General features: G+C 36.2%; 1 protein-coding gene across 3 annotated transcripts in view; it reads left to right on the forward strand.

The window, feature by feature from the left end:
• The window catches only part of HSD17B4 (hydroxysteroid (17-beta) dehydrogenase 4), an 87,932-nt gene that overhangs the window by 6,488 nt on the left and 67,317 nt on the right, over positions 1-14,127 (forward strand). The window contains exon 1 of one of the 3 annotated variants that reach the window (XM_011963687.1): positions 12,439-12,514. The exons of the other annotated variants lie outside the window; for them this stretch is intronic. Coding sequence (XP_011819077.1) covers positions 12,457-12,514 — 58 coding nt within the window. The 5' untranslated portion in view covers positions 12,439-12,456. Of the gene's footprint in view, positions 1-12,438; positions 12,515-14,127 lie in introns of those variants that run through there. 3 annotated transcript variants of the gene reach the window in all.

Here is a 14,127-nt window from a genome sequence, read left to right on the forward strand (position 1 = left end):
AGATGTGGTTCACTATCTTAGCCAGGCTGGTCTTGAACTCCTGACTTCTTTTTAGAAGTGGCGTGTCATTTCTACTCACATTTCATCGGCTAAAGAAAATCACTTTTCTAAGCCGGAAGTTAGGGGCATCATTTAAGATAGTCTCCAATTTTGTGTTAATATGATTGCTATGTTTTATATTCCATTATATAAAGCTTATGGATTATTTAAATTTGGTATAAGAACTGCTAAGCCTTAGGCTGATACTGTAAAAAGAGACATTTGCTTTTGTGTAAATTACATTTTTCAGGAAATACTTGTGCGTATCTTAAGCAGGATGTTGGGAATTCAGTAGTTTTGAGGTCTCCTCAGTAGGTGCACTATATCTTGTTCTCTGAATAGTAAGTTTTATTTTGAGGACATAAACACGAGAAAGACTGACAAAAAGGAGCAAAAAGAACTCCTTAGGAAAAGGAAGGGAGTTCTACTCTTGAACTGAAGTAACACCTTTGGTTAAATTAAATTACAGTCTTTTTAAGTAAGATTGACATGACTTTTCCGTGCTGCAGTTACATAATAATGGTAAAGCTGAGTCTTAACTTCCTGTGGGCTGGTGCTAGAGCCGGTGTTTTTAACCACTATGGGATCTTGGCAGCTGGAAGGTGAACTGTAGTGGGCAAGATGCATTGCCTTTGAAGTCAGGCCAAGCTTTAAATCCTGGCTCTGCTGCCTAATTATATGACCTCTCTGTTTGTAGCTGTCTTACCTAACTTCCAGGATTATGATGAGGGTAAATGACAAAAAATTAAAGGCTTTCGGAAAGGGAAGAGAAAGGAACCAATATCAGTCCCTGCTTACCATATATATGGGTCACTCTGCTCAAGAACTGGATATATCAAAGTGAACCTGAGGTCTTGTTGACTCAAGGCACATCCCAGCCCCCTCATACGTGTTTCTCCTAGATGCTTAAAGAAAAAAAAAGCTCTGTGCCTTAGTCTATTTTCTGTTGCTTATCACAGAACACTTAAAACTGGGTACTGTATTTTAAAAAAGGAATTTATTTCTTACAGTTATGTAGGCTGAGTAGTCCGGTATTGAGGGGCTACATCTGCTGAGGAGGGCCTCCTTTCTGGTGGGGACGCTGCACAGAGTCCCGAGATGGCACAGGGCATCACGTGGCAAGGGGCTGAGTGTGCTGGCTCTGGGCTCTTTTCCTCTTCTTATAAAGCCACTTCTCACTCCCATGATAACCTTTTAATTCATTACCTGATTAATCCATTAGTCCATGAATGGATTAATGCATCTGTAAGGGCAGAGCCCTCACAATTCAATCATCTTTTAAAGGCCCCACATCTCAACACTGCCACATCAGGGATTAAATTTCAACATGAGTTTTGGAGGGGATAAATATTTAAACCATAGCAGGCTGCTTTAGGCACTGATGACTCTCTGCAAGGGTAAGTATAGTATTTAGTGATCAAGAATATATACCGATTGAATAAGTTAAACTGATATAATACAGGGAGAAAGATCATAAGAAGGCACATGTGAATTCCAGCTTATAATAAATGAGCCATACATAAAATACCCACATTTCCCTTAGATACCTCCATGACTATCACCATCCTGGGTTATGGGGGAAAACCTTTGAATAAATTTAGAGTAGCTCTTAGCTATTTGTCATTTTAAGAACTAGAGTAGTTCTTAGCAATTTGTTATTTTGTCATTTGCCAGTTTTAAAAAAAGTAATAAAGTTAATAGACTTAACATCAAATAGATTCATTTATTCATCTAACCAGTATTTATTAAGTGTCTATTATATAGTAACACTGTTCTAGATGCTGGAGGAATATAGTGGGAATAAAACAGGGTCCCTACTTTCATGGTGCATATATTCTAGTGGGGGCAGTGGAGGGACAGAGAATCAGCAAATACATGTGTAAAAATATAATAGATAAAGGTAGGTGCTATGGAGGAAAAAAATGAGTTAAAGGAACAGAAAATGCTGAAAGAAGTGTTTTAAAGAGAGACTGTAGGAAGTGAAGGAGTGTGCTTTGAAGACATCTGCTGCCTAAGCATCCCTGGCAGTGGAAGCAGCTGAAGCCAGGTTACTGAGGCCGGTGTAGGCATGGTATATTTTAGGGTTAGGAAGGGGGCCAGTGTGGTTGTAGTGAGCAAGGTCATAAGGGAGACAAAAGTGAGAGATGAGGGCAGAGGGGTCCTAGAAGACCAGATAGAAGGCTATCTCAGAAATGGAGATAGCTAATTTCTCAAAAGAACTGGCAAATTCCCACTGCGTAAACTATCTAAGTCCAAAGCACTCAGCACAGTGCTGGATACAGAATGGGAACACAGTAAATATGTGAAGAATCCTAATGAAATTGATGGCAAGACCTGATGACTCAGTGGCATGTGCTTTTCAGAAATGGAAGAAGAGAAAGAGTGCCTGGGACAAGTCTCACCCAGCAGAGAAGTGGCAGAAGTGGGTGGGGGCAGTACGAGGAAGATGATGTTTGGTTTGGTTTGCTTTTGTGTGTGTGTGTGTGTGTGTGTGTGCGCGCAAAGTACAAGATATATTCCCTCAGCTAGTTTAGCAGCCTTGATATCAGGAGACTCAAAGCTTATTTCTTGCTATAGTCTTTGGAGCCAATAGTCAGAGAAAGCTAGGGTCAAGGACAGAAAGAACAAGAAAACCTGCTTCTAAGAATAAAGACCTGTGTAGCAAATATAATTATTAAGGACAAATCTAGACTTCTTAATCTAGTTTCTACAAAACACTGAAAAGCAATGTGCATAATACTCATCAAGTAATACTGATGCTCAGATATGAACTTTATTTTTCTTTCAGCATTTCAGTAAAGGAATTTATGATTCGTATCATATGTAACAAAGAATGAACATCTTTTATAAATAAAGGACATTTACAAATCTATAAGAAAGACAAGTATCCCAAATAAAATGTGAACTAAACAGGCAAAACAATAATAAATATAAGCCCATGAAAATAAAATATTACTTTACTAGTGCTCAAAAAAATGTAAACTAAAATAATGAGCTACAAATTATAATCATTTAATTGTCAGACTGAAGGCAATGATAATAACCAATGTTGTGAGAATGTGGGATAACAGGCATTCTCACAAACACGTGGTTCTATTTTCAGGCTATTGATGCCTGATAATTTGGTACCTTGTACTTAGTTATCTATTTACCTACTTATAGAATACTTTTTATCGGATCTAAGTGTGTTTTAGAATTCTTTGGATCCTGGCTGGGTGCAGTAATCCCAACACTTTGGGAGGCTGAGGCAGGAGGATTGCTTGAGGCCAGGAGTTCAAGACCAGCCTGGGCAACATAGCAAGACCCGCTGTTTTTGCCAAAAAAATAAAAATGAAAATAAAAAAGCCAGGTGTGGTGATGCATGCCTGTAGTCCTAGCTACTCAGGAGGCTGAGGCAGGAGGATGGTTTGAGCCTGGGAGTTTGAGACTTTAGTGAGCTATCATTGTGCCACTGCACTCAGCGTGGGTGACAGTGACACCCTGTCTCAAGAAAAAACAGAAAGGATTTTTCAATATACTTACATTCCCAATATAGCATGTATTTGATAAAATTTTGGGAATGCTTTTTAGGAAAAATCTTCTGTAGTTAATAGACGTCTGAGTCACTGTTTTATTTAAAATGACAGAAATGAGGAAAAGCTTTATGCTAAAAAAAGCTCTTCAGGGTTATGAACTGGATTTTTTATGGAAAATGTGCAAATGTATCACACTTTGGAACATGTTGATCATTTCAGCTGAAAAGACTTGACCCTTGACTATCATAGTGTTACCATTTTTTGCTACCTATATGAAAGCTATTTGTTTGAGTTGGGTGGTTCGTTTATCTTGTCCTTCATATCCACAAAAAATGTGATTTTTTTTTTACCTTAGAGGAAATAATGATCTTTTTAGGGTAAAAGAAACTTGCTTAAAGCATTAGAGGAGCAGAGTGGTATTGTAGTAGATCCAGTTTCTACTGTAAATTTTGCCATTTCTTACAGACTTAGGGACCTGTGGTAAGATAATCTTTTCCAAACTCTTTTCTTATCTGTGAAAGTAGGAACAATTGTTACTGCCAAGCTCTTAAAAAGCTACCTGGAGATTAAATGCACCAATATACTTAATGGTTTTATTGGAATGTGAAGTACACACATCTCAGTATAAGTTGTTGTTACTAGAATTTTAGTCATACATTTAAGAGGTAACTGTCACGTGTTATGGATACAATTCTCTTTGTATGTAATTGCAAACCGTATTTTTAATGTTCTTTCTATATCTAAGTTTTTCAACATGTAACCAATGATTTTCTTTTCTTATTGTCTTTAATTGACACATAATAATTATACATATTTATAGGGTACAGTGTGATATTTTGATTCCTTTATACAGTGTGTAATGATCAAATCAGTAATTAGCATATCCATCACCTCAAACATTTGTCCTTTCTTTGCGTTGGGAACATTCAGAAGCCTCTCTTCTAGATATTTGAAAATATAGTATAAATTATCATTGGCCATAATCACCCTAGAGTACTATACACTAGTAGAACTTATTCCTTCTATTTAGTTGTAATTTTGTATTGGTTAATCAATCTCTTCCTATTCCTCTCTTCCCTGCTACCCTTCCCAGCCTTCAGTAACCAGTATTATACTCTGTACTTCTGTGAGATCAGCTTATTTAGCTTCCACATGTGAGTGAAAACATGCTGTATTTATCTTCCTGTGTCTGGCTTATTTTACTTAACATAATGTCCTCCAGGCTCATCCAGGTTGCTGAAAATGACAGGATTTCATTTTTTTTTTAATGGCCAAATAGTATTCCATTATGTATTGTGTGCCACATTTTCTTTATCCATTCATCTGTTGATGAATACTTAGGCAGGTTCCATATCTTGACAATTGTGAATAGTGCTGCAGTAAACATGGGAATGCAGATATCTCTTTGACATGTTGATTTCCTTTCCTTTGGTTTATATATACCCAGCAATGGGATTAATTCTTATAGTAGTTCTGTTTTTAGTTTTTTTGAATAACCTCCATACTGTTTTCCATAATGGCTATACTAATTTACATTTCCACCAATAATATATGAGAGTTTCATTTTCTCCATATTCTTGTCATCCTTTGTTACTATTTTTTTGCCTTTTTGATAGTAGCCATTCTAACTTGAAATGATCTCATTGTGGTTTTGATTTGCATTTTCCTGATGATTAGTCATGTTGAGCATTTTTTCATATACTTCTTGGCCATTTATATGTCTCTCTCTCTCTCTTTTTTTTTTTTTTTTTTTAAGACGGAGTCTCACTCTGTGTTGCCCAGGCTGGAGTGCAGTGGTGTGATCTTGGCTCACTGCAACCTCTGCCTCCCGGGTTCAAGCGATTCTCCTGCTTCAGCCTCCTAAGTAGCTGGGACTACAGGCACTTGCCACCACACCCAGCTATTTTTTTTTTGTATTTTTAGTAGAGATGGCGTTTCACCATGTTGGCCAGGCTGGTCTCAAACTCCTCACCTCAAATGATCTGCCTGCCTTGGCCTCCCAAAGTGCTGGGATTACAGGCATGAGCCACTATGCCTTGCCATTGAAAAGTGCCTATTCAGTTCATTTGCCATTTTAAAAATATACTGTTTATTTATGTATTATTTATTTATTAGGATTATTTATTTTTTATTTTTGGTGTTGAGTTTTTATGTATTTTAGATATTAATCTCTTGTTGGATGAATAGTTTGCAAATATTTTCTCCCATTCTACAAGTTGGTTTTTTTTTGCTGTGCAGAAGCTTTTTAGTTTAATCTAGTCCCGTTTGTTTATTTTTGCTTTCGTTGCCTGTGTTTCTGAGGTCTCATTTACAAAATCTTTGCTGAAACCAATGTCCTGAAGTGTTTCCCCCATGTTTTCTTCTAGTAGTTTCATAGTTTCAGATCTTATGTTTAGCTTTTTAATAACTTTTGTGTTGATTTTTGTATATGATGAGAGTAGGGGTCTAGTTTCATTCTTCTGCATGTGGATATCCAGTTTTCCCAGCACCATTTATTGAAGACTGTCCTTTCCCCCATGTATGTTCTTTGCACCTTTGTAGAAAATCAATTGGGTTTAAATGTGTGGATTTATTTCTGTGTTATCTATTCTATTCCATTGTTCTAGGTATATATTTTTATGACAGTACCATTGCTGTTTTGGTAGCTATAGCTTTATAGTATATATTGAAGTCAAGTAGTGTGATACTTTCAGGTTTTTTTCTTTTGCTCAGTATTGCTTTGGTTATTTGGGATCTTTTGTGGTTTTCATGTGAATTTTAGGATTTTTTTTTTTTTTAATTTCTTTGAAGAATGTCACTGGTTCCCTGGTTGTCTAGTGGCTAGGAACAACAGCAAACAAAGAATGCCACAGGCATTTTGATAGAGATTGCATTGAACCTGTAGATCACTTTGGGTGGTATGGCCATCTTAACAGTACTAATTCTTCCAATCCATGAACATGGGATGTCTTTCCATTTATTGTGTCCTCTTCCCATTTCTTTCATCAGTGTTTTATAGTTTTATTGTAGCGATCTTTTGCCTCAGTGGTTGATTTATTTCTAGGTATTTTATTTTTTTTTTCTGGTGATTGTAAATGGGATTGCTTTCTGGTTTCTTTTTCAGCTAGTTTGTTAGTGGTTGATATGGTATGGATGTTTTTCTCCTCCAAATCATGTTGAAATGTGATTGGCTTAACACCAACCCATTGGTGATAGGTGAGTTCTTACTCAGTTCATGTGAGATCTGGTTGTTTAAAACAGTCTGGGGCCTCCTTCTCACTCTTGCTCCCACTCTTGCCATGTGATGCGCTTGCTCCTCCTTTGCCTTTTGCCATGACTGGATGCTTCTTGAGGGCCTTACCAGGAGCAGATGCTGGAGCCCTGCCTGTACAGCCTGCAGAATTATGCTCCAGTTAACCTCTTTTCTTTATAAATTACCCAGCCTCCGGTATTCTTATATATAACAATGCAGAAGTGGCCCAACACATTGGTGTATAGAAATGCTACTGATTTTTGTATGTTAATTTTGTATTCTGCAACTTTACTGAAGTCATTTATCAGTTCTAAGAGTTTTTTGGTGGAGTCTTTAGGTTTTTCTCTATATAGGATTGTGTCATCTGTAAACAGGAACAGTTTGATGTCCTTCTTTTTAATTTGGATGCCCTTTCTTTCTTTCTCTTGCCTAATTGCCCTGGCTAGTACTTTCAGCACCATGTTGAATAAGAGTGGTGAAAGTGGGCATTTTTATTTTGTTCCAGTTTTTAGAGGAAAAGCTTTCAGCTGTTCCCTATTGAGTATGATGTTAGCTGCAGGTTTGTCATATATGACCTTTATTGTATTGAGGTACATTCCTTCTGTACCTAATTTGTTGGGAGTTTTTATCGTGAAGGAATATTGAATGTTATCAAATGCTTTTTCTGTGTCTCTCGAGATGATCAGATGGTTTTTTCTCCTTTATTTTGTTGATGTGATATATCACATTTATTGATATGCATACATGTAACCATCATTACATCTCTGGCTAAATTTCACTTGATTATGATATATAATCTAATTGGAATCAGTTTGCTAGTATTTTGTTTAGGATTTTTGTGACTGTGTTCATCAGGGATATTGGACTTCAGTTTTCTTTTTTTGTTGTTGTTTTGTTCTTGTCTGGTTTGGGTATCGGTGTAATGCCCACCTCATAGAATGAATTTGGAAGAAATCCGTTCCACCCCCTTCAATTTTTTGAAATAGTTTGAGAGGAATTTGTATTAGGTATTCTTTAAGTGTTTGGTAAAATTCAGCAGTGAAGCTGTCTGATACTGCTCTTTTCTTTCATGGAAGAGTTTTTATACCTGCTTCAATCTTGTTCCTTGTTATTGACCTGTTCCGATTTTCTAATTCTTCTGAGTTGCCAGTTTTCCTCTAGTTTGTTGGCATAGAGTTGTTCACAGTAGTCTTTAACGATCTGTTTTATTTCTGTGGTATCAGTTATAAATGTATTTTTTTCATTTCTGATTTTGTTTATTTGTGTCTTCTCTTTTTTCTTAGTCTAGCTAATGAATTGTCAGTTTTGTTTATCTTTTCAAAAACCAACTTTTTGTTTCAGTGACCTTCTGTATTTTTTTTAGGCCGAATTTTGTTTGTTTCTTCTCTGATCTTTATTCCTTCTATCTACTGATTTTGGATTTGATTTGTTCTTGCTTTTCTACTTCTTTGAGATGCATTTTTAGATTGTTTATTTGAATTCTTTCTACTTTTCCAGTGTAGGCGTTTATTGCTATAGGCTTTCCTCTTAGTACTACTTTTGCTATATTTCATAGGTTTTGGTAGGTTGTGGTTTTATTTTCAGTTGTTTCAAGAAATGTTTAAATTTTCTTCTTAATTTCTTTGCTATCCATTGGTTATTCAGGAATATGTTGTTTAGTTGCATGTATTTGTACTGTGTCCGAAGTTCTTGTTATTGATTTGTAGTTTTATTTCATTGTGGTTAGAAAACCAAAATCATATCAAATAAAAAATTTATTAAGACTTATTTTGTGGCCTAACTTATGGTCTGACATGGAGAATGTTGCATGTGCTGATGTGTGTCTGCAGCTGTTGGATCAAATGTTCTATTAACTTCTGTTAGGACCATTTCATTTCTGGAGCAGTGGTCTTTTTGGTCCATTTTGTTTATAGAGCAGTTTAAGTCCAAAGTTTCTTTGTTGGTTTTCTTTCTTGATGATCTTCCCAGTGCCACGAGTGAGGTATTGAAGTCCCCAACTATTATTATATTGAAGTCTTATCTTTCTCATTAGATCTGGTAGCATTTGCTTTATATATCTGGGTGTTCCAGTGTTGGGTGCATATATATTTACAACTGTTAGGTCCTCTTATTGAAATGATACCTTTATTTTTATATAATGACCTTGTTTTTTCTCTTTGCACTGTTTTTGACTTAAAGTCTATTATATCTGATGTATATGGTTGACTCTTGAACAACATAGGTTTGAATTGTGCAGGTTCACTTACACATTTATATTTTAAAAACCACATATCAATAGAAAACACAATATTCATAGGATGTGAAATTTGCATATATGGAGGGCCTACTTTTTGTATACATAGGTTTCACAGGGCCAACTTCAGGACTTGAGTATACACAGATTTTGGTGCACATGGAGTGTCCTGGAACAAATGCCTTGTATACGCTGAGTTGTGAATATAGTTATGCTGCTTATTTTTGGTTTCTATTTGTGTAGAATATTTTTTTCTATCCTTTCGTTTTCAGTTTATGTGTGTCTTTACGGGTAAAGTGAGTTTCTTGTAGGTAGCATATAACTGAGTATTTAAAAAAATCTATCCAGCCAATCTCTATCTTTTAACTGGGAAATTTAATTCATTTATATTCAAGATAAATAGGTAAGAACTTCTGTCATTTTGTTAATTTTTTTTTTTTTTATGTTCCTTGTTCCTTTCTTTATCTTTTATTGTCTGTCTCTTCAGTTTGGTGTTTTTTTTTGTAGTGATAAAATTGGATTCTTTTCTCTTTCTCATTTGTGTATCTGCTCTGCCAGTGAGTTTTAAGCTTTCATATGTTTTCATGATGGTAGTTCATTCTTTCACTTCCAGATGTAGGACTCCCATAAGCATTTCTTGTAAGACTATTCTAGTGGTGATAAATTCTCTCAGTTTTTTCTTGTCTGGGAAAGACTTTGTTTCTCCTTTATTTCTGAAGGATAGCTTGCTGGAGTTGTATTCTTGGCTGGTAGGTCTTTTTTTTATGTGTGAACATTCAATCACCACACTTTATTCACTGAGTTCTTAAGCTCTGTTTTTTAAATGATATATATATCTTTTTGTTGAATTTCTCATTTAGATCATTAATTGTTTTCCTGATTTTCTTGTATTATCTATTTATATTTTCTTGTATCTCACTGGATTTCCTTAAGATCATCATTTTGAATTACCTTTCAGGCATTTTGTAGATTTTCTTCTGTTTAAGTTTGTTACTGGAGAGTTGTGTTTCTTTGGAGGTGTCATGTTTCCTTGTTTTTCCATGTTTCTTTTTTTTTTTAACTTAAAAAATGTTTAAATAAAGGTATCTATTTATTTATTTTTTAAAATTTATTCACCTGGAGACAGGGTCTCACTCTGTTGCCCAGGCTGGAGTATAGTGGTGCTATCTCAGCTCACTGCAACCTCTGCCTCCCAGTTCAAGCGATTCTTCTGCCTCAGCCTCCTTACTAGTTGGGACTACAGGTGCCCACCACCACGCCTGGCTAATTTTTGTTATTTTTGGTAGAAATGCAGTTTCATCATGTTGGCCATACTGGTCTCGAACTCTTGGCCTGAAGTGATCCACCTGCCTCAGCCTCCCAAAGTGCTGGGATTGCAGGCGTGAGCCACCTCACCTGGCCTGTTTTTCCATATTTCTTTTGTTCCTACATTGATACTTGCGTGTCTAGTAGAACAGTCATATCTTCCACTTTTATGAAGTAACTTTTGTAGGGAAAGACTTTTTTCTCTATGTATCAGTTGGGTTGGGTGTTTGGTTTAGCTTCTGGTTGGGCATAGAAGTATAATTGCCTTGTGATTTTTTTGGCTGTAGTCAACATCAGCAATGTCTGTATGTGCCTCAGTGGCCTTGACTTTGGTGTTTGTGGAGACAGTGGCACGGTTTTGCTGGGAAGAGGGATTGCCAAATGGGTTAGTTCTCAGTCCCTGGTGAGTGAGCATGGTGCATGCTAGATCCTCCATGGGAGGGGGAAGGGTTGCTGGTGGTGTCAGTTGTCTTGGTCCATATGGGGCACATGTGGCACATGGTTGCTCTCTACTGCTAGATAGATCATGGTTGCTTGAGGCGATAGATGCTGGCCAGGCTAATTCTCAGTCTCTGGGGAATGCATATGTCAGCCTTCTCTTCCCGGTGGCAGTGTCCCCATTGTACTTGAATATTTGTTTTTTTTTTTTTTGGAGTGTAGAGTGCTACATGGACTAAGGTCATAGTGGTACCACTGAAACTAGCTGGGGTTATGATCCTGCAGCCTTCTGTGTGGACATGGTGGGATGATGACAGATGGCACCCCTAGGATGTGGAGATGTTTGGGTTATTGGCCTCCAGGTCAGAATGCACACCAGCAGTAGTTCCATTCCTAAAATGGGATCATACTGTAAAGCTTGGGTCTCATGGGATGGGGAGGACTCAGCTTGTGTTCCTTTTCAGGAGCAATTCAGCTGTCTATACTCCAGGAAGGTGGCTATACTGAACTCAGGGTCTGTGAGAACTGTGGAACTCTTCCGTAGTTAAGATTGCAGGTATTTGTGACGGTAATGGTGACACTTAGGTATCTCCCACTTAACCTTTTACCCACAATAGGAAGTCCCTGTCAGCTCTAAGCTGATTACGTCTGGAGGCTTCATTTCCCCCTCTAAGCTGCCATACCGAGTTTCTGTGCCTCAGAAGGTTTTTTGTCACTTCCTTGCTGAATTGTCATGTTCTCCCTTACACATTCTACCTGAAGCGCTGTTATTTGTTGTTTTGGTCCTTCTTTGCAGAGGAGACAAGGATTGGGCACCTCTAGTTGGCCATCTTGATGACGTCTAACCAGTGTTTTTCTAGTTAAGATTTTAATTTCTGTGATTTTGCTCTGGTGATAGTGGGATTGCTGAATGGGTCAGTGTCAGTTTAGTGGTCTCTAATGTGGAGATTTGTTTGAGATAAATTTACCCCAATATTATTTAACTGCCCGTGACTGATCTCAATAAATTATTTATCCAATTTTCAGGGCTTGCCTGCCTGGTTGCGCTTTGTAAAATTTCCACTTGGGGGTAGTGTTTCATTGCACAATCAAACAATGCTTTCTTCACTTAAATATCACATATTCTAACTTGCTTTTGAACTTTCTTGTGCTTAAAAAGGGTCATAAAAGACTGTTAGCCGTCTTAAAATCTTGATGTTTTTTAACTGGTTGTTTCCTGTCGTTTGAATAATTGCATTGAAATGAACAGTTAATAAGAATTCAGTCTTTTGAGAATCCTAACACTTTTTTCTGTCTGTTAAGGGGTAATATAAGCCTCTTTCTATTATTTTTGTGTCTTTGTAACATTTTTATTTGCAATAAGACATCTTATTATACTGTCAGAAAAAAATCTCAGTCCGCATTTTGAAAAACTCATTTCCTGTTTTCAAAAAGTTAAGTGAAAATATATATATGCCTTAGCTGATTTCAGGCATTGGCTTTTTCTCCATATTATCTCATTACCTATTTATCCAATTCCACTGTCAACCCTCACTCCAGTTTTAAAAAGAGCAATTTTTCAGAAGAAAAAAAAAATCTTGTTTCAAAAAAATTGTATGAATCATAACTATTACATTTTCATGTATACCATTCTGCTATTTATTAATTAGTAACTTTTTTATTGATACAGTTTTCAAAATCTATGCAGTAACCCTATGGAGAAGATCATTTCACAATGCAGAATCTTTGTTTCAAATAATTCTCTTAAGTTCTGTTTTTCCAAGTTATTTTCAAATAATTCTCTTAAGTTCTGTTTTTCCACGTTATTTGGCTTTTATCTGTGTATCTTTTTATTAGTTTTTGCATGTTATTTTGTAAATTTTTTCATAAATTATTGTGTAAATTAACTTTGTTATTTATTCTTGTTTGATTATGTTGGCTTGGATATATGCTTTATGCTAAAATCTGTGTATTACTGTCGCCATCACGTACTTAACTTTCAATAAATAATACACTCTTTGAGGGCAAACACCATTCTTACACATTTGTGTGTTCCTCTGTAGATTTTCTTGCAAGTAGTAAATGCTCAATGTTTGTAAATATATACTTGGATATAGGGAGATGTTATATGGTAAGTGTGATCAGGTGTTAAACATACGAACATGGAGTTATGGTATAAATTAGTGACTAAACGTACTGGTTCTGTATGTAATTTTTGACCTCTTTTGATAAATAGTTTTTATTTCTTTCATTTTAGACACTGTGTATGTTGTAAAAACTTAAAATACTATTTTTTAATATTTTAAGCTCATGCCTGTTGCTTTTAAAATCACCATTCTTATACATAAAGACTTTCTTATGGAGAAGATATTTCAACATTGTATGCTTAATCTTTAAAAACTTCTTTATTGTGGTAAGAATACTTACGAGATCTATCCTTTTCACAAGGTTTTAAGTGTATAATATAGTATTGTTATAGGTATGTTGTATAGCCAATCTCTAGAACTTATTTATCTTGCATGATTGAAACTTTTTTTTTTTTTCTTAAGGCAGAGTTTCTACTCTGCTGTCCAGGCTGGGGTGCAGTGGCGTGATCTCAGCTCACTGCAACCTTTGCCTTCTGGGTTCAAGCGATTCTTCTGCCTCAGCCTCCTAAGTAGCTGGGATTGCAGGCGTGCGTCATCATGCCCAGCTGATTTTTGTATTTTTAGTAAAGACGGGGTTTCACCATGTTGGCCAGGTTGGTCTTGAACTCCTGACCTCAGGTAATCCCCCCACCTCAGTCTCCCAAAGTGTTGGGATTACATGCATGAGCCACCACACCCAGCCCAATGTAATTGAAACTTTATACCCATTGGTTAGCAACTCTCCATTTCCAGCATCTCCCTAGTTCCTGGTAACCATCATTCTGTTTTCTGATTCTATGAGCTTTGATATTTTAGATACCCCACATAAGTGGAATCATGCCAGTATTTGTCCTTTTGTGACTCACTTATTTCTTTTAACATAGTGTCTTCAGAATTTATTCATATTATCACATATTGCAGTCTTTTATTCTTTTTAAATGCAGAATACTATTCCATTGCATGTATATACCCCATTTTCTTTATTCATTCATCTATCCATGGACATTTAGGTTGTTTCCACATCTTAGCTATTGTGAATTGTGTTGCAGTGAACATTGGAGTGCTAATATCCTTTGATATTTGGAGAGAATTTCAAGTCAGTTTTTCTTCTGATTTCAGTTGTTTTGGATAAAGACGTGGAAGTAGGATTGATCGATTTTATAGTAGTTTTGTTTTCCTGTGTATTTCATCTTAAAGTGATTTTCACATTTTTTCTTTTCTTTTGCTGAAAAGTGGGTTGAATCTTTTTTTTTTTTTTTT

The sequence above is a fragment of the Colobus angolensis genome, unplaced genomic scaffold (assembly GCF_000951035.1).
Source record: "Colobus angolensis palliatus isolate OR3802 unplaced genomic scaffold, Cang.pa_1.0 Scaffold62, whole genome shotgun sequence".
In the NCBI taxonomy this organism is placed as follows: domain Eukaryota; kingdom Metazoa; phylum Chordata; class Mammalia; order Primates; family Cercopithecidae; genus Colobus; species Colobus angolensis.